Below are 20,053 nucleotides of genomic sequence, written 5' to 3'. Positions count from 1 at the left end.
AAATTACAACAAAATTAGCTGGGCATGGTGATGTGTGCCTGTAGTGCCATCTGCTTGGGAGGCTAAGCCATGAGAATAACTTGAACCCGGAGGTGGAGGGTGTAGTGAGCTGAGATCATGCCACTATACTCCAGCCTGGGTAACAGAGCGAGACTCTGTCTCAAAAAAAAAAAAAGTAATATATTCTTGTATCTGAACTAGATGAAACTTTGGTTCTTTAATGGTGTGAACTGGTTAAAGTTTCTCACAGGCCCTGTATTTCCAATTAAATGCAATGCTCAAATGACATCCAGAAAACTGCAGAGCTTGCAGCTCTCTGCCTGAAGAGGCAACATGCATCATTGGGTGGCCTGGTCCTGAGCCCTTGGCAATTTGAGGGTGGGCATTTTGCTCAAAGACAATTGTTGAGGCTATATGGAATATCTGGTGACTGTTCCATCCAAATAGAGGTATCTGACCTTGTTTCTTTCCCAGAGGCTGAAATTGGGGTCCTAAGGTGAAATCCAGTTGTAAATTATTTTTTCTTTATTTGGAATGTGAAGTGTAAAATGTATTCTTGAGGCGGGTGCGGTGGCTCACCCCTGTAATCCCAGCACTTTGGGAGGCTGAGGCAGGCGGATCACCTAAAGTTGGGAGTTTGAGACCAGTCTGACCAATATGGTGAAACCCCATCTCTACTAAAAATACAAAATTAACCGGGCATGGTGGTGCATGCCTGTAATCCCAGCTACTTGGGAAGCTGAGGTAGGAGAATCACTTGCGCCCAGGAGGCGGAGGTTGCAGTGAGCAGAGATCGCGTCATTGTACTCCAGCCTGGGCAACAAGAGCAAAACTCCATCTCAAAAAAAAAAAAATGTATTTTTAATCTAACCATTGACATATGTATCAAAAAGAACAAGCAAGTTAGATTTCTCAACAAAGGTTCTCTAAGCAAGGAATACACAGACATTACTCTTTCTCTGTAGCCTCTTTCAGGATGGGGCACTTTGATATTGCCATACATTCCTCTTAACAATCATCTTAATTTGTTATTTTCATCTACTCTAGTGGGAAGATAAAATCACTACATGGCAGAGCCAGGAGTTGCAGGCACATTTGGGGATTTCCCTAAGGATAACTTATAAATGTAAATTTGTTGGTTATTTATACGTGTTGCTTAAATGCCTTCTTGTCTCCCCAACGATTATGCCAGCTACCACTATAATTACTAAAAAGGTTAACTTTTTTAAGCAATTTATTTTTCTGAACTGTGTATTAGTTTGCTAGGGATGTCATAGCAAAGTACCAAGAGAACCAATAAACAACAGAAATGTATTTTCTCACAGTTATAGAGGCTGGAAGTACAAGGTGTAGGCAGAGTTGGTGTCTTTTGAGGACGCTCTCTGTGGCTTGTAGACAATCATCTTCTCCTCACTCTGTGTGTCTGCATCTCTTTATAAAGACACCAGTCATATTGGATTAGGTTCCACTCATATAACCTCATTTTACTTTAAAGACCCTATTTCCAAATATAGTCACATTCTGAGATGCTGGGGGTTAGGATACTCCAACACATAAATTTGGAGAGGGAGCAGAATACAATTTAGTCCATAAGAAATCATAAAACACAAATATGTAAGAGAAATGTGAGCATAAGAAAAAGTTAAAAAGCTCATACATAGCTTCCTCAGTTGGAACAAATCAAAGTGCATTCTTGTTTTTTTCATATGCAGATCTAATTATTGGCTCTTATCTTACCAGTTAACAATACCAACAGCAATGCAAGTATATGTCAGTTTTATCACAAATTCAGAATTAGGTATTATTAGACAAAAAATAGGATTAGTTATATATTTATTGTATTTCTTTTTAAATTCAATTTCCCAATTTCCCTTAATGAATTTGCTAGGTTGAATGTTTTCTCATATATATATATTTATTATTTTTCCCTATTTTTTAATCCATCTTTTCTAATCATTGGCAAGCTGTGTTGATGTTCTGAAAGAAGTATTTTATCATTTATTATATATGTGTATATAAATATATATTTTATTTTATTTTATTTTTTAGAGACGGAGTCTTGCTCTGTCACCCAGGCTAGAATGCAGTGGCACAGTCTCGGCTCACTGAAACCTCTGCCTCCCAGGTTCAAGTGATTTTCCTGCCTCAGCCTCCCCAGTAGCTGGGATTATAGGTGCCCACCACCATGCCTGGCTAATTTTATTTTTTTTCCTGTATTTTTAGTAGAGACAGGGTTTCACTATGTTGGCCAGGCTGGTCTTGAACTCCTGACCTCAAGTGATCCACCTGCCTTGGCCTCCCAAAGAGCTGGGATTACAGGCTTGAGCCAACACCTCCAGCCTTCTTTTATATTTGTTATTTACAATATTGCATGTGTGTATGTGTGTGTGCGTGTGTATGTGTGTTTAAGTTAATTTTCTAGTAGTTGCCTAATCTGCAGTGTCGCTTCTAGGATTTCTATTAAAAGAATATATATATATTAAATTCTTATTAAAGGCCAGTCATAGTGGCTCACAACTGCAATCCTAGCACTTTAGGAGGCTGAGATGGGTAGATGCCTTGAGGCCAGGAGTTTGAGCCCAGTTTATGCAACATGGTGAGATCCTGTCTCTACAAAAATTACAAAAATTAGCTGGGCATGGCACATGCCTGTAGTTTCAGCTTCTCAGGAGGTTGAGGTGGAAGAATTGCTTGAGTCCTGGAGGTCCCAGCTATAGTGAGCTGTGACAGTGCCACTGCACTCTAGCCTGTGTGACAGAGTAAGATTCTGTCTCAAAAATAATAAATAAATAAATAAATACGTATAATTAGAAAAGAGGGCTTATAGCACCTTATACGAGACTGTAAATATATCAACTGTGCACATTGAAGAATGGAAGTAAGATGTTCATGATTTTTTTTTTTTTTTTGAGACAGAGTCTCCCTCTGTTGCCCAGGCTGGAGTGCAGTGGCACGATCTCGGCTCACTGCAGCCTCCGCTTCCTGGGTTCAAGCAATTCTCCTGCCTCATCCTCCTGAGTAGTTGGGACTATAGGCATGCGCCACCACACCCAGCTAATTTTTGTATTTTTTAGTAGAGCTGGGGTTTCACCATGTTGGCCAGGATGGTCTTGATCTCCTGACCTCGTGATCCACCCACATTGGCCTCCCAAAGTCATAATGCTTATGGGAATGGTAAGACTAAAGTCCCCCAAGCCATTTCTTGGCACCATTCCAGTCCCCAAGGCAGCAGAAAACAAAACTGAGACATACACACAAGTGACATGTAGATAAGGGAAATTGGAACCCTACTGGCAAGTACTGCAATAAAGGATGAGAAAATTGCTCCAGTAAAACTGGTTGGTATTTGATCATCCTGCATCTAGAGCCTGGTGATGACAGGATACTACATTTGAGATATTTGCCAGATGACTATGGGGCTGTTGAAGTCTTTTCCCTGTATGCCAATGTGGCCAAACCAAAGGAAATATAAAACTCTTTTCCTGCTGGGGGTATGGAGGAGGCTCCCTATTTTCCTTCATGAATCTTTTCTAATCATTGGCAAGTTGTGTTGATGTTTTGAAAGAAGTATTTTATTTGATTTTTTATACTTATGTCTGCAGGTACTAAAATATAAACTATAAAGAAAATAAATTTCCTGGATCCCTTCCTTACACCTTACACAAAAATTAACTCAAGATGGATTAAAGACTTAAACCTAAGACCTAAAACCATAAAAACCCTAGAAGAAAACCTAGGCAACTCCATTCAGGACATAGGCATGGGCAAAGACTTCATGACTAAAACACCAAAAGCAATGTTAACAAAAACCAAAATAGACAAATGGGATCTAATTAAACTGAAGAGCTTCTGCACAGCAAAATAAACTATCATCAGAGTGAACAGGCAACCTATAGAACGGGAGAAAAATTTTGCAATTTATCCATCTGACAAAGGGCTAATATCCGGAATCTACAAGGAACTTAAACAAATTTACAAGACACAAACAACCTCATCAAAAAGTGGGCTAAGGATATGAACAGACACTTCTCAAAAGAAGACATTTATGCAGCCAACAGACATATGAAAAAATGCTCATCATTACTGGCCATCAGAGAAATGCAAATCAAAACCACGGTGAGATACCATCTCACGCCAGTTAGAATGGTGATCATTAAGAAGTCAGGAAACAGATGCTGGCGAGGATGTGGAGAAATAGGAACACTTTTACACTGTTGGTGGGGGGTGTAAATTAGTTCAACCACTGTGGAAGATAGTGTGGCAATTCCTCAAGGATCTAAAACTAGAAATACCATTTGACCCAGCGATCCCATTACTGGGTGTATATACCCAAAGGATTATAAATCATTCTACTATAAAGACACATGCACATGTATGTTTATTGTGGCACTGTTTACAATAGCAAAGAGTTGGAACCAACCCAAATGCCCATCAATGGTAGACTGGATAAAGAAAATGTGGCACATATACACCATGGAATACTATGCAGCCATAAAAAAGGATGAGTTCATGTCCTTTGCAGGGGCATGGATGAAACCATCATTCTCAGCAAACTAACACAAGAACAGAAAACCAAACAATGCATGTCCTCACTGATAAGTGGGAGTTGAACAATGAGAACACATGGACACAGGGAGGGGAACATTACACACTGGGGCCTGTCGAGGGGTGGGGGGCTAGGGGAGGAATAGCATTAGGAGAAATACCTAATGTAGATGATGGGTTGATGCGTACAGCAAACCACCATGGCACCTGTATACCTATGTAACAAACCTGCACGTTCTGCACACGTATCCCAGAACTTAAAGTATAATTAAAAAAAAAAAAAAAAGCTACTTTTCAACCTGTGCCTTAAAAGAAGAGAATGTTAGGGAGCCCCTTACAGCTTCCCATTTTCTTTGTCATTTATTGTTTCTCTTCTCATCTATTGTTTCTCTTCCCATCTGCACCATGCAGAAGATGTAGACAGAATATTTAGCCTGCAGTGGTGCTATCACAGCTCACACAGCTCACTGCAACCTTGACCTCCACAGGCTCAGGTGGTCCATCTCTGCCTCCTGAGTAGCTGTTGGCCAGGCTGGTGTTGAATTGTTAGGCTCTAGTGGTCTGCCTGACTCTACCTCCCAAAGTGTTACAGGTGTGAGCCACCATGCGCGGCCTGAGCTGAACAATTGGATGGGAATTTTTCTTTTTGGGTTCTTATAAGATTTCCTCTTCAAGGGCTTCACAATTAAGATGCCCCAGAAGCAACAAGAGCTGGGTGGGTTACTGATTTCCACATGAGGATCTGACCATGTGTATAAGATCTGGACTTGAAGATACTGGGTAGTCAGCGAGGCCCATGGAGGAGAATTCTGGCAGGCTCACCACTTAAGTACACCTACCTGCTCTCACCTTCAATTTGTCTTTAATGCCTCTCCACTTGACGTTTATGACTAGTCACTTTTAGGAGCTGAGCATTCAAGATGATGGATGAAGTTGGGTTTAGAACAAGAAGGCAGGGCTATTTTGACCCAGGACACATTTCCAACATGCTGTAAGGAACTCCCAGCATCAAATAAGGTCTGGGTGGAAGAAGTTTTGGGAAAGAAGTCTAGGTGTAAATCACACGATGCTTCTAAATGGGAGAAAATGTCCAGCTCCATGGCTTAGATTCTTTGGGATGTAGGATAACTGGCTATTCCATTTTAGGCAAGGCTGCCTGGCTAGAAACCCATGTCTCACCATTTCAAGTACATTGTGGTTGACTCACAAACCCTAACCTCATAGATAACTTTCTCTTCTTTTAGCTACTGTCTTCCTAAAAATAAAAGTCTCTGTGCAAAGCAATGGAAGAAACCTCATATTGTTTTTTGGGGTTGTCATTTTATGTAACTTACAATAATGACTATGGCTAGTCTTATACAAGATGTAAAGGATTTGGGGGATGGCATCCAGTGTGCATTTAGGAGAAGATGGTGATGTAGATAGCATATTTCAGGAGGCTGGGGAGTGTTGAGTACTTAAAGATATGCTTCTCAAGTTTAATGGGCGGTATTATTAAAATGTAGCCTCTAGTTCAGTAGTTTTGGGATGGGTCCATGGATAGCACTTTGGCTAGTTCCCCTTAGGACTCCCCTTTTCCCTCAGAGAAGTGTAGAGGGTTGGGGTATTGGGCTTAAGAGGAGCTCCAGACTGTAACCATAACTATAGGTAACTCCCCTCTGGAAGTGATGTGTTAGCGACTGGATCCTTTTCAGCTTTACTATTCTGATTTGGGGTTCTGAGATTCCAAGAAGGGAGACTTTTGGGAATCACAGACTTCCACGGGAATGATGAAAGCTGTGTACCTTCTTTCCCCACAAATGCAGGCCTACCTTTAATTCTGCAAACCACTTTAGGCCCCGCGGGCCCACAGCCCTGGTCCAAGACAGCTGTCTGCTTCACAGGTCGAGCACCCTTAGCGGGGCGGTTCTGCAGCTCAGCATCTGGAGCTGACTGCGCGTCGGCCTCGGGCGGGGGCGTGTCAGGAGGCGTGTCCTGGGCGTGTCGGAGGCGGGGCCAAGGCGGGGGCAAGCCGCGCCCCTCGGCCGTGCGAGAGGCCGAGCTTGCTGCATTGCAGCCGCCGCGGCGCCGCTCGGCTCCTCACTCCCAACAATGGCGGCTCCGAGCCCGAGCGGCGGCGGCGGCTCCGGGGGCGGCAGCGGCAGCGGCACCCCGGGCCCCGTAGGGTCCCCGGCGCCGGGCCACCCGGCCGTCAGCAGCATGCAGGGTAAGGAACGCGGCCGCGCCGAGACCCCGGCCCCCTAACGCGGCAACCCGCGTCGTCGCGGCCTGCCCCAGCGGACGCCCCCGGACCCGGCTGAGGAAGCCACGGCAGCCGCCGGCTTCTCCCTCTCTCCCTCTCCGGCTTCCCGCCCCGCTCCCGGCCGCCTCCGGCCCGGCTTGGATCCGGGCTCCGGTCCGCATAGGCCCCGGCCGCGGCCTCTGCCTGCGCTTGGCCCCTGGGCCCTACCGGGCTCCCCGCCGGCCCCTGTGGCCCACCTGGTCCGGGACCGCCCCCGCGGCCACCCCCATCGCCCCCGCCGCTTACCTGGCGCCCGCCCGGCCCCCGTTTCCGGGAACGCGCCGGCTCGGGGCTGCAGCAAGGCGGGAGGGGCGTCGGGCCTGCCTCCTGGTCCCTGACGCCGCTCAGGTAGGCGGTGGAGACAGCGGCCCCGGCCGGCGCCCCTCGGCCCCGCCGCCGCAGTGGGCCCCGCTCAGGGCCATCTTGGCTGTCGCCGGGTACAGCTGGAGCTGGACCACCGAGCTGACCTCGGGCTCCGCGGGCCTCTTGGAACCTGCGTTTTCAAACTTTTGCAGGGTTTCTGTGCGCTGGAGGGGATGGGGGTAGGGGGCGGGTTGCCCAGGCCTGTGCCACCTGTAAGGTAGGTAGGTAGACTGCCATTGGCCTGGGAGAGGCATTTTGTTCCAGGCCAGGGATTTCTGTGTTAGCATTGCATGCAGGAAGGAAAAAAAAAAAAAGACTCAATTCGGTTTAAATGGGGAGAGATGCAGGAAATAGACAGGGGTCAAAGGGATACTGTAGTGTCTGGACATTTGAGGCAGCTCTGCTAATTAATGGCTTTCCCCAGTGGGAATGCTTATTAGCTCTGTATGGCTCTTGACAGGGGGTGTTTTGAAAATACCAGGCCCGAGCCTGTTAGGGACCATTTCCTTAAATTTACTGGGGAATTTTGAGTAGTAATGCTATTTTTAAAACAGGGAATCTCAGAAATCTCTTGACAACTTTAGCAAACTGCTTGTGTTCAATTATTAACAGAATAGGGGTCGGGGTACCCTTGGTAGTCAGTGTGACCATGGTTACTTTTTTATTCCATTCTTCTTAAAGGGCTTCTTGTCTTTAGTTAGGTTCAGCAGACATTTATTGAATATTTCATGTTTATAGAGCATGCCGTATTTCAGGAGGAAGAGACAGGATTTTATTTATCTTTACATCCCTGTCACCCTCCCCATGAAATAATTTTAATGTACATAAAAACCAGTGATAGATATATAGACAGGATGATGTCAGAGCTTAGAGGACACTTTCTGTGCAGGCCCTAAGATAATTCATTCAAATTGAATTAGTTATTGGATGTCCACTGTGTTGCACAGCACATTATACTGATGAAGTATAAGATTGACTTCCTGACTGTACAGCTTTAGAATCTAGGTGGTGGTGGTGGGGGGAACGGAAATGAAATGGCAAAATGACAATTTAGAATTGTATTTCTTGTTCCAGATGGGTGACTTATAAAGCTTATGAAAACAAGGTGGTTTGTTTGTTTTATTGGTGGGGAGGCTGACAGTTTGAAATAGCTGGATACTTTTTTGTTTTTGGTTCAAAAAATATTTATTGAGCATCTGCGTAAAACGCTCATGCTGAGTTTATGGAGAATTGAGCAGTCTCTAACTGTCCTCATGGAGGTATCCCCCTGTGAAGATCGGGGAGGGAAGGTTATTTAGCTCAACTTGAAAAATTACTAGTTGGGAAAGTAATAAAGGTAACAAGCTGGGTTTTGTGATAGAAAATAATAGAGGGCAGTCTGCTTGATAAGATGGTCAGAGAAGGCTTGTCTGGAAAGCCTAACCCTCTTTTACCTGAAGAGAGTTCTAGGCAAAGGGAACAGTGTGTATGAAGGTTCCAAAGCAGGGAAGAGCTTGGAGTGTTCTAGGAACTCTTAAGTCAGTGGTTAGGACTTTTTTCTGATGCTCTCCGTTCTCCTCAGCCCTTGTATGTTGATACCCAGTTAACTAAACTTTCTAATAAGCAGAACCCATTTTAGAAGGAAAAACGACCTAAGACCTCCCTTTGAATTGTTGCCGAATTTTCTTTTTTTTTAATCAATATTGTGTCTAGTCCTGATTGATTCAGGAATGTGTTATATCTTGTTCTTGAAACTCTTTTCATTAGTCAGAATGAAGTGCTTGACATTCTCAGGATGTTGTCTAGCACAGTCTGAGTTATAAAGCTTGAACTTAAGCAGCAATTTAGGATCTTTCTTTTTGGTTTGTTTTGTTCTGCTAAGAGTCACACCTCCCATGCTCTACTTCATCTACCAAGGATCTTCTGCTTTAGATCAGACTTCACAGAGTTGGCCCTTCTCCCCCAATCTAGTTATACTTGCCACTCAAAAAACTTCCTTCCTGGAAGTTGTTCATGACCATGCTCTTTGGAACAGCAGGATTCAGTTGTGGGACATAAGGAATGTTTCATGCAGTGGACCTTGGCCATCCTCTTACGTGGTAAGCACTGTGGTGGGCACTGGATAACCTTGAATACTTTTTCATGGCTTCATGTTTGTGGCCCAAGAGTGGTCCAGGCTGGGCAATATTGTTTTCTTAATGTACTGCTTAAGAAGCTCTGGAGTCCTGGGTTTGAATCTCTTGGCCGGGATTTAGGTATGCGTGTTGTGACCAGGGGCAATGAACTTGGCCTTTTGAAGCCTCAGTTTCTCACTTGGAAAGTAGGAATAATGCATACCTCCCCAGTGGCTTTGAGAATGCATGTAAGCCTGGGACCTGGCATGTAGTAAGGATGCAATACAAATTAGCCATCATTGTTAGTAGCGACAATATTGTTATGGTCTCATTAATGTTCCCTTTTATTATTGGTAAATGAGTCCCTAACCTCTCATTATTTACTGCACAATTTCTTCAGCTTCATATTACTAGGTCCTGCTGTTCTCTCTAGCCTGTTGATTTCCCCACTTTTTGTTATTGATCTGTCCTTTCAGAGTATCCTAGGTGAGATTTTATTCTACTTCAAACTCCAGATCTTTTTTTTTCTGGATTGGAGGACTCCCAAATAAATTACAATGTGAACGATATGAAACAGAAGTCTAGCTGTCAATTTGCTCTACTTATTTTTTTCTCAGGGGATGGGTAGATGGTTGGAATGGGATATATAGTGAATTTGACTTTATAACAGTAATCAACAGACCTAGCTTTAGTTGCAAGTTTATACTAACAGTTGTGGCTTCTAATCTGGCCATTTGTGCCACTGTCCCTCAGGTAATAGGGAATAACTGCTAATTTTGTTATTACTCAATAGATTTGAGTGTTTTCACTCATTCTGACTCATTTTTTTTTTTCATGTTCATTCACAAACACACCCAACCTTTATAAGTTGAGTGGTTCTTATGCTTTGGTTCTTTGATGACTAAAGCTAACAAAATGTAGATCTGTTTGCCAAGTTAGGTAAGTGGTTTTATAAAAGTATATTTGGCATTAGGATGAGTTTGCATTTGAGAGAGGAAACGATACTCAAATGAACTACTCTGAGAAATGTTTTTATTCTTAATGTTTCATCAATAATTTGTTAATGTAGATAGATGTAATAGGAAAATTTCTTGCATATTAGGGCTTCATTCTGTGGAAAAGTATGATTCTTTAGTCCAAGAAATTTTAGTCAACCTAAAATATGGAATTGACTTGTAACATTCAAGAACCTTCCTAGCCATGGCTTAGACTTTCTCTTGTGGCAAATCTAAAGCCTTGTGACTTCAGCTGGGTTAGTGTGAATCCTGTAAAGAGAAGGTCCCGTTATACCAGGTAATTAATCTTAGAGATGTGTAGCAAATAGTACTAGATAGTATCGTGGTTGTCATGTTAGAGAATAGCATACTCTGATTAATAAAGGTTGCCAGTTAGTTGAGAATTCAACAGCTTCTATAATGAAATTGCACAGGCAGGATGATTCCTTTTCCAGTAGTAGCTGTAGCAGCTAGCGTTCCCATAGCATGTAGTAATGTTTAAGAAACAGAAGGATGTTGAAGTGGAAAGAGCATTGGTCTTAGACCCAGAAAACTATGGTTAAGGTAACTGCCCTGATGTTTACAAATGTTGTGATTTTAGGGAAATTACCTAACTTTTCTGAACTCTCTGGAAATTTCTCATCTGTTAAAATAGGTATAATGCCTAACCTGTAGGGCCATTTTAAGAATCACATTCTTAATGTACATGAAAGTGCTTTGAAAATTATAAAATATAAGTATGTACAGATTGTTATTAGACATTATTTGCCTGCCTTAGTTACTAGTCACTTAAAATGTAATAGATTTCAAGATCTCTTAGCTGAGAAATGTCAGTTTTCAATAGATGTCTTCTTACAATGGTTAGAATAGAATCTATAATTCATTACGAAAAACACTGAGCCATTTGTAAAATACTTGTTATGAGAAATAGTTACAAAGTGTATGTTGTAGATGCCCCTGATTCTCTTAAAGTGCTGATCTAGGCAGTTTTTTTCTTCTTCTTCTTAGTTCTTAATATAGATATATAACAGAAAACTTAGAGACCAGTCCAGTCCTTAGCTACTTACTCTTAGCTGAGCATTTTTATATATCAATTTAAGTAAAAAGATGATAGCTTGATTCTGCTTTAGAAAACACACCCAGTACTTTAAAATGTAATGAAGTATATCTGTTAAGAAAACTTGTTAAGGAAGATTTAAAATCAGTGTAGTTATTTCTCCTAATAATATTTGAATACAAAATGTATATGAAATGTCCTGTTTTTGATTTTGTTTATCTGTTTTTACCTTTTATTCTGGTTTTCGAAAGCCGTGGGAGACCTTTATCTTTAATTTTAAAGAACTGAATTGTGCAGTGAGGAGTTTAAAACCCCAGAACTGCTTGCGTTTCCCAGTGTGTTGCATAACATTTCTTTCACTATTTAACATAACCTCATACAAGTCCACTTCAGCAAATTAGTCCCCACTCAAAGCACAGATTGCATTTCTTTTTATGTTCCCTTAAACATTAGAGCAACCCTAGTATTAAAGTAAAAAAGTGGAAAAACATCTCACCTCACTTTTAGAATGCATACTTTTTCACATTTTCCTCTAAAATACCTTACTAGAGTAAATGTGTGCCGAAACTTGTTTAAGATGGGATATTAGTTAACCATGTATTTTGAGTTGTTTTCTTTTTTCGTTAATTTTTCTTCTTTCACTAATTTGAGAAGCTGGATTGATGTGAGCCCACAGAGTTTCCTTATTTTTAGGGGTCTGGATATCATAATCCTAACTCCATTCTACATAATCCAGGTCAGTCTCCTTTGTACTTTCTAGGAGATGGAGATAGCTCCAATGATACAACCTGAGGAACTTTAATTGAGGCTTAAAAAAGAAAGGGGAACTAACAGTTAACAACTCTCTTTTCACTGTTCTTACCTAATTTGATGCTCGCAACCATCCTTTAAAGGTAAGTGGGCATAGTCCCTTTCATAGATTAGGGTTAGACATTTATTTGTTCTGGTGGAGGTGGGTTTTAACCACCTGTGTGACTGGTAGCCTTTGCTCCTCTTACTGCTCTACTGCATGGTTCTCTGAGCCTCTGGAAGTCATTTCGGCCATTCAGGTCTGAAGGAAGAATCTTTGCCAGAAATGAGGCAGATTCAGGAATAGAGGAGAGAGATTATTTTAGGTTTCAGTAAGGGGGCGGAAGCTCCAAGCAACCAGCCACCTTTTGAGATGATTTTGGAGCCTTGGTGCTCCAAGAATGGTGCACTTTATGTTACAGTGTTCTAAACTTGCTGGAGGGTTTACAGTGGCATTTTGATTCTGGAGACATTTCGATTGGGAATCTCCAAGTAAGTAGAAAACTTTAATTACAGGAAACCAGTGCAGATTTGAAAGGTAATAGAATCCTTTTAACACTATATATAAAAGGAACTCATTTGGCATAAAATGTAACAAATGTTGCCATTCTGGCTAAATTTGTAATCTGGACAAATTACTATTTTTGCTAGTGGATGTGGGATAGCTTCTAGCTGTTTCCTCCCAGCTCCAGAAAATCTTCAGGTATCCCTTCATACACTCGGTAAGGTTGGGAGTTTAATATGTACTTACATTATTAGAAAGTATTCAAATCATAAGATTGGCCTTGCTTGTAGCTGCACAGTAAAAAGGAGATGATTAGCCAGTAGTTTACCCAACTCAAGGTGGGCCTTTTGAATGAAGAAAACAAATTACATCATATGCAGCTTGGTTCTTTAAGAACAACACATTATTCTTCACCACGGAGCAAGAGAATTAAAACGGACATCACAACAGCTTTTTCAAGCTATATTGTATTTCATCTTACCCAAAATTGCTCAGACATTGAAAAACGAGGAATCAAGAAAAGTGTTGCCAGACGTGTATATCTGAACACACACCAAATTGTTCAAACGTTTAAAAAAAGAGAAATCAAGCAAAGTGTTACCAGACATATATATCTGAGATATCTATATGTCAGATGTATATATATCTGACATGCCTATGTCTATTTATTGCCTGGCTTTGCTAAAGAAATCAGTGACATTAAGGAGCTCCCCTGATGATTTTGGCAGTTTCCCTGGGATCTAGTTATGTGCCTGTCACGGGGAAGCGTCCATCTTTTTGGGGTTGTTAAGAGTCCTCAGGATGCCAGGCTGTGCCTAGGAAGGGTTGTGGCAGAGGTGTAGAGTGTGGGGTGGGGATCCCCAGGGCTGTTGGGAGTCCTTCCCTTTTAATTCTCTCAAGATGACTGTGAAGGAAAGGAGAAAGACTGGTTTTGTGTAGGTTAAGCTGGTCTGGTGAGCCCCAAAAGATAGGGAAGGTGTCATAATCATTGCTCCCGTGAGGGAGAGAACAGGAATAACAGTGCCTATGATAATAACCTGCTTTAGTCCAGGCTTTTGGTTGGACTTTTTAGATTTATTTTCCCATTTAATCATCACAAAGCTCTTTTGGGTATTATTTTATGAGCCTCATAAAAGTTAGATACTTGCCTGAAGGAACATAATTGTAAGTTACTGTCTCAGTATACTGTGCTTCATTAAACAGGCTTGAGAAGGTAATGTGGCATTTTGTTTTGTGGCCAAAGAATAAATAAGGTGGTCATTACCCAAAAGGAGAGAAAGAGCTGGCATTATGAGGAGGGCAAGATCTTGAATTTAAAAAGTGTGGAAGGGATTTGATTAGTATTTTATCAACTCCTGACTGGTGGGTGATTCTAACAACCTGGAATTGCCAACTTAGGGTGGCTCCCTTTTGATAAAGTTTCAGAAAGTTGAGGTAAGGAAATCTGAAAGAAATAAACCAGCAGGAAATAAATCTTGGGGTACTTGCTGTGAGTACAGTGAAAATGCAAATTTAGGGCAGGTTTAGATAATGCATCAGATGTTAGAGCCATAGTGATTTACTATGGGTAGCTGCGGTTTAAGGCACATGCCAGAATTTTGAGGTTGGAAGTTTCAAGGTGTCAGACAACTAGACCCTTCATGCTTGTGACAAAGGAAAGACTTTGTAGCATGGTCTATGGGCATGACTCGGTAAGGCAGCTCTGATTTTCTTTACATTAGTGTGGGTTCATATTGTAGTTCATAATGCACTTTCAGCAGTACAAAAATCCAGAATGTCCAGGGAATCAGAAGCAACTACTGAGGAGGTAGGAAACTGCTTATGTCCTGCCCCACCCCCTCTCTGATTTATATCATCAACCTAGAGGAATGGGAATGGAGATAACTACAAAACCCCGTAATGGCCAAATGGCCATTACACAAGCAAAGTTAGATCTAGGCACACTGTTTTCAAACACTTGAGATAATGTTATTTATTTTAAAATGACACCACTAGGGCTCAAGTGAAATGACTTCAGTTTCACAGTTGGAACTAGAACTCTGCTGTCCTAACATGCTCCACTTTGTTTTTTACTTTATCAAATACTGTTTGCTTTTTGTCTTTATAAACCCTTACACATCCTAAATAGCCTCTTACCTCACTGTATGTGGTAAGAACAGTAAATTGCAGGTTCCAAGTTATGGCCACATAAAATATCTTAAAATTGAGGTAAGAGGGTGAGCATGAGGGGCAAATGTGGGAATGAGGGTAGGAGAGACCTACAAAGAAAAAGGAGGAGGAAAAACCCCCATGTAGCTTTATTTCTCGTATAGGCTTACTAGCATTCTGTCCTATGCATTTTGATACTGATTCATCAATGTGAAGAATTTAAATTCTTAAATAAATACTATTCTTCATATTTATTCTAAGGTTTCATTAAACTTAGCTGGAGCCAGGAAAAATGAAAAAGACTCAGATTTACCCCTACTTGCAATGGGGAAAATATAAATGGAGGATCATGTCAAATTAAGCCCCAGGGTACAGATAGTTCACCCAGATATAAAAAAGTGAGGCACACAAGACTTTTAAAATGTAGCCAATTACTATCAACAGGTTCAACTGATTATCCAGTACTTCCAGAGATAGGACTTTAAGTGAATAGGAAGTCAGAATTTCGGAGACAAGGGAGACTTCAAAAATTAAACATATTGGCCAGGTGAGATGGCTCATGCCTATAATCCCATCACTTTGGGAGGCCGAGGCAGGAGGGTTGTTGGAGACTAGGCTGGGCAACATGTTCGGACTCCATCTCTACACAAAAAACACGAAAAACAAAAAAACCCAAAAATTAGCCAGACATAGTGGCTTGTACCTGGTGAGATGAGAGGATTGCTTGAACCCAGGAGTTTGAGGCTGCAGTGAGCTATGATCATGCCACTGCACTCCAGCATGGGCGATAGCAAGACCCTGTCTCTTTAAAGAAAAATAAAATAAAATGAACATGTGAGTGAATACTAATGAATATTATAGCATAACTAAGAACTTGCATTTTGTAAAGTTGCGGATATTGGAAGTTTTCCTCACTTTTCCTTCCCGCCATCTTTCTCTTATACAAGATTGTTGCTTGTCCCCTTTGCCCATCCTTACCCTTTTGAGTATGAGCTAGTGGAGCTATTTGATACTTTCCCAAATCTGTACTGTAAGCACTAACTTTCTGACTTTTGCAGGTCTTAGAGGTTTAGACAGACTGAAAAGGCTTCTTACCTAATTTAACTGATTAAGTTAAGAAAGTTACAGAATTGCTAAAGAAAAGGTGAGCCTGTGTGTTCCAGTTAATTTAGCCCTTGCTTGTCAGCAGACTCTGGGCTAGTTACCAAGTATTTTCTTAGTGAGAAATAATGCAGAGAGATGGATGTTTGGATAAGACCCCAGAATTTGTTCACCTGGTCACTTCATAATTAGATACAAAGAACAAGTCTATACTTATGCCTTGAACATTTTAATCCCCTTTCCACCTCTTTTGTAGCTACTTACATAGATTCTGTACTGGTGAGAGAACTTCAGGTTTTGAGAGTTTTTTAGCGCTTAAACTGGGGCTTAGCTTGTAATGTGTTAGAGCAGTCATTGGTGACGTTCTGTCATTCTCAGTCACATATACCTTAACATTTTTAATATGCACTTATTAAGCAATGTAACTTTCTTTTTTACACAACCTTACATACAGATCCAATTGATTTCTTTTTCATATACCTTACAAATTTGTTTTCTTGCTCCTTTCACCATCCATATTACTATTTTGTTCACCTCTTATCTCACCTTTTCACCTCTGTCTTTTTGCTACCTAGTAAGGTATTTTGCTTTAAAGTCATTTGTTTCCCCAGCCGCCTCTCCAGTTGTAGTAGAAGGTGAGTTTTACCTTCCCTTTTCCAGTGGGATGTGGGGAAGACTTGCCTGCTACTTCCAGAGTACCCTTTTCTTCCTGAATGTACTCAGTTCATTTTGTGTGGTAGGAGGCCAGTGGCTTTTAGTTACTTAGGCTTATAAGACCCATATATCTCTGTTTTTCTTTATGAATTCTGTTCCCGCTTCACGTTTGGTGGGGCAGCATATTGACCTTCAGTGGTAGAGAGACCAGGGTCAGACCTTCTAGGTTTGCCCTAGTACTTCTTTCCCATGAAGTCTCCATTCTCACTTCTTCCTGCATTGTCGTTTGTGTGATAAGGTAGTCAACAGTGGATTACTTTGGTGGCACACCAAAGATACTTGCATGTCAAAGTGGCTACATTAGCATTTTTCAGTTTTTGTACTTTATAGATGGTACAATTCTTAGAATCCTAAGAATTCTGATAACTGGATAGGAAAGACTACTTAACTATCCTTCCTTCAGTCCTGGCTCTTTTGATTGAATTTGTTTAAACACAAAGTTATTGTGACTTTACTTCCTTCATTTTGTTCCCCAAAGCAGTAATAAACACAAGCGTAGATAGACCACTAACAAAACCAGTTATCCACTCACTAAACTAGGGGTGAAAGAATAATTTGTGAAGGCTTTTGTTTTAAATGGCTTATTTTACTGGGTGCCTCTTATTAAAAATTATATCTGTATACAATGTATGCATAAGGTGGAACCAGATCCAACTGGATTTGGAAACTGTGTTTAGGTTTCTAAGGGGAATTCACAGGTTTTCTTCTTAAAACTTCTAAAGTACTCAGCTTTCTCATTCCTAGGGACACCATCTTTTTTTCAGGCCTATTTTAGAAGAATCTCAACCCCTCTTCAGCAGTTCATTGTCTTACTGTTTGAAGTTAGCTAATTTACTAGGAAATGTTTTATGTGTGTAAGTTTCATAATTTATGAAGTGCTGAAACTTTTGAATCATAGATGGTAATTAATCATGGGTAACTCTAAATCAGTCATTTAAGTTAGTTAAGTAACTCATATTCTGTATTTGTAGGTTGAAAACATTGAAAAAATGGACAGAACTATCTTAAAGGTTACTGTTAACTTCTAAGGGCTTATATTATAGTTCTTTTTATTAAATATATATGAAAAATAAAGATTAAGACTGCAACACAATTTAAACTTGATTTCAGTTTCATGAAATATATTACATCTACGTCTGACAGAACTAAAGTTTTTTTAAAAAGCTCATGTGTTATTGTTGTCTCTGGTGGGGGTAGTGTGATTTGACCTGTTCTTGAATTCGTTTTATTCAAAATTTAATATAAAAATGCAATGTCATGTTCCAATTTTGGTTTGTTTGATTTACAGTAAATGAACTGGAACTTATCTTTTTTACTTTAGGCTTTCAGATAAACTTCTGTGAAAAGGCACAAAGTAAGCTACAAATTTTATGATATTATGCTATTTATTTTTTTCATATCCATCTTGGTATTGGGAATGTGTCCACTATTGTTTCAGCGAACTAGCCTTGGCAATTTTACATTCAAAGAGCTTCCATTTTTCATTCTTCCAAATACTAAAAAAAATTATATTCTTGATTGTAAATTGTACTTTTTTCACTTGAAATTGAAATAGCAAAATATATATGGGTATTTAGATGTATATAATATGAAAATATGTCTTTAGATGTAGAAAAGTATATATAGGTATTCAGACTTAACCCTCATTTAAATTACAAATCAAAGAGAATTCACTTTTAAGATTGTGGCGCAGAAAGTATAGCGCTATTTTCAGAGATCTTATGCTTTAAAATTGAATTATTATAAACCATACATTGAATATATTTGTAATTTCTTTCCTTAAAACAAAACAGTGTTTTTCTCTTGCCTCCCTCACCATCCTTATTCTGTATTAGGACACTAGTCTTCATATAATACAAAATAGACTTTCTATATTAAAGTTATAAACCTTGCATTTTATTTTATTTCATTGAGACAGAGTCCCACTCTGTTGTTCAGGCTGGAGTGCAGTGATGCAGTCATAGCTCACTGCAGCCTTGACCTCCCTCAAGCGATCCTCCTGTCTCAGCCTCCTGAGTAACGGGGACTACAGGTGCATGCCACCATGCCTGCCTGACTTTAAACTTTTTTGTAGCGACAGGGTCTCGCTTTGTTGCCTAGGCTAGTTTCGAACTCCTGGGCTCAAGAGATCCTCCTTTCTTGGCCTCTCAAAATGCCAAGATTACAGGTGTGAGCCACTGCACCTGGCCAAAAAGAAAAAGCATTTAAGCTTAAATGTCATCTGTATAAAGTACAGTTAAAAAAATCTCATCTCAAGGAGACTACTCTCCAGTTAACATAAAAATATACCAAAATGTGATATAGGTCGTTTTGTCTTCTGCTTTTTATTCATGAACTGGAGAAGAATGATGCTTTGATATGTATCATTCTTGAGTAAATTGATTCAAAGGCAAAAAAAATTAACCTGGAGAAAACATTTCTATGTTTAAAATTTTTTTGGAATGAGAATGTATAGTTTCCACTGGTTGATTGTTATGATGCCTTTGAAATGTAGTTAGCAAAAATTTATTTCTTAAATGGTTCACCCACAGTGTAGAGATCAAGCAGTTAGACCCTAGGATAAAAGTTTTTTTAATTGGTTCATTACTGTTACTCCTCCCTTGCCTTAAATAACGGACTAAAAATAATATGATTTCCTGCTCATAGTGAACCTTTATATATGATACATATCCATATGTAATGAAGTTACAACTTCTATTTTATGTTTTTAATTTTGACACGTTCACTGTGATAATTTTTAGCTTTGACTTTTAAAAATGTCTACTTAATATTTAGCCAGACAGTGTTTAGCTTTTATTTGTATTTTAACCTAAAATCTAATTAATGAAAAAGACTGTCTTGTATTTTTGTTCATTTTGGAGACAGGGTCTCACTGTGCTTCCCAAGTTGGAGCCCAGCCTCGAATTCCTGGGTTCAAGTGATTTTCCCACCTCAGCCTCCCAAGCAGCTGGAACTACAGCTGTATGCCACCACAGCCAGCTCATTTAAAATTTTTTTTGTAGAAATGGAATGTTGCTACTTTGCCCAGGCTGGTCTCGAACTCCTGGCTTTAAGCAGTTGCACTTCGGCCTTCCATAGTGCTGAGATTACAGGCATGAACTACCACACCTGGCCTGACTTTTTAAAAATTTTAATTTGGGCCGGGCGCGGTGGCTCAAGCCTGTAATCCCAGCACTTTGGGAGGCCGAGACGGGCGGATCACAAGGTCAGGAGATCGAGACCACCCTGGCTAATACGGTGAAACCCCGTCTCTACTAAAGAATACAAAAAACTAGCCGGGCGACGAGGCGGGCGCCTGTAGTCCCAGCTACTCGGGAGGCTGAGGCAGGAGAATGGCGTGAACCCGGGAGGCGGAGCTTGCAGTGAGCTGAGATCCGGCCACCCCACTCCAGCCTGGGCGACAGAGCCAGACTCCGTCTCAAAAAAAAAAAAAAAAAAAATTTTAATTTGTATTCACATTAT

General features: G+C 40.6%; 1 protein-coding gene across 4 annotated transcripts in view; it reads left to right on the top strand.

The window, feature by feature from the left end:
• Positions 1 to 6,545: 6,545 nt before the first annotated feature.
• The window catches only part of MAP2K4 (mitogen-activated protein kinase kinase 4), a 124,481-nt gene continuing 110,973 nt past the window's right edge, over positions 6,546 to 20,053 (top strand). The window contains exons 1-2 of one of the 4 annotated variants that reach the window (XM_033184517.1): positions 6,546 to 6,751; positions 17,913 to 17,945. In XM_033184517.1, coding sequence (XP_033040408.1) covers positions 6,637 to 6,751; positions 17,913 to 17,945 — 148 coding nt within the window. In that variant the 5' untranslated portion in view covers positions 6,546 to 6,636. The remainder of the gene's footprint in view (positions 6,752 to 17,912; positions 17,946 to 20,053) is intronic. The other 3 variants (XM_033184515.1, XM_033184516.1, XM_033184519.1) reach the window with 3 other exon arrangements.

Source organism: Trachypithecus francoisi, unplaced genomic scaffold (genome assembly GCF_009764315.1).
Source record: "Trachypithecus francoisi isolate TF-2019V2 unplaced genomic scaffold, Tfra_2.0 Lachesis_group20, whole genome shotgun sequence".
Taxonomy (NCBI): domain Eukaryota; kingdom Metazoa; phylum Chordata; class Mammalia; order Primates; family Cercopithecidae; genus Trachypithecus; species Trachypithecus francoisi.
The sequence above is the reverse complement of the archived record's forward strand: the minus strand, read 5'-3'. Positions and strand labels throughout refer to the sequence as shown.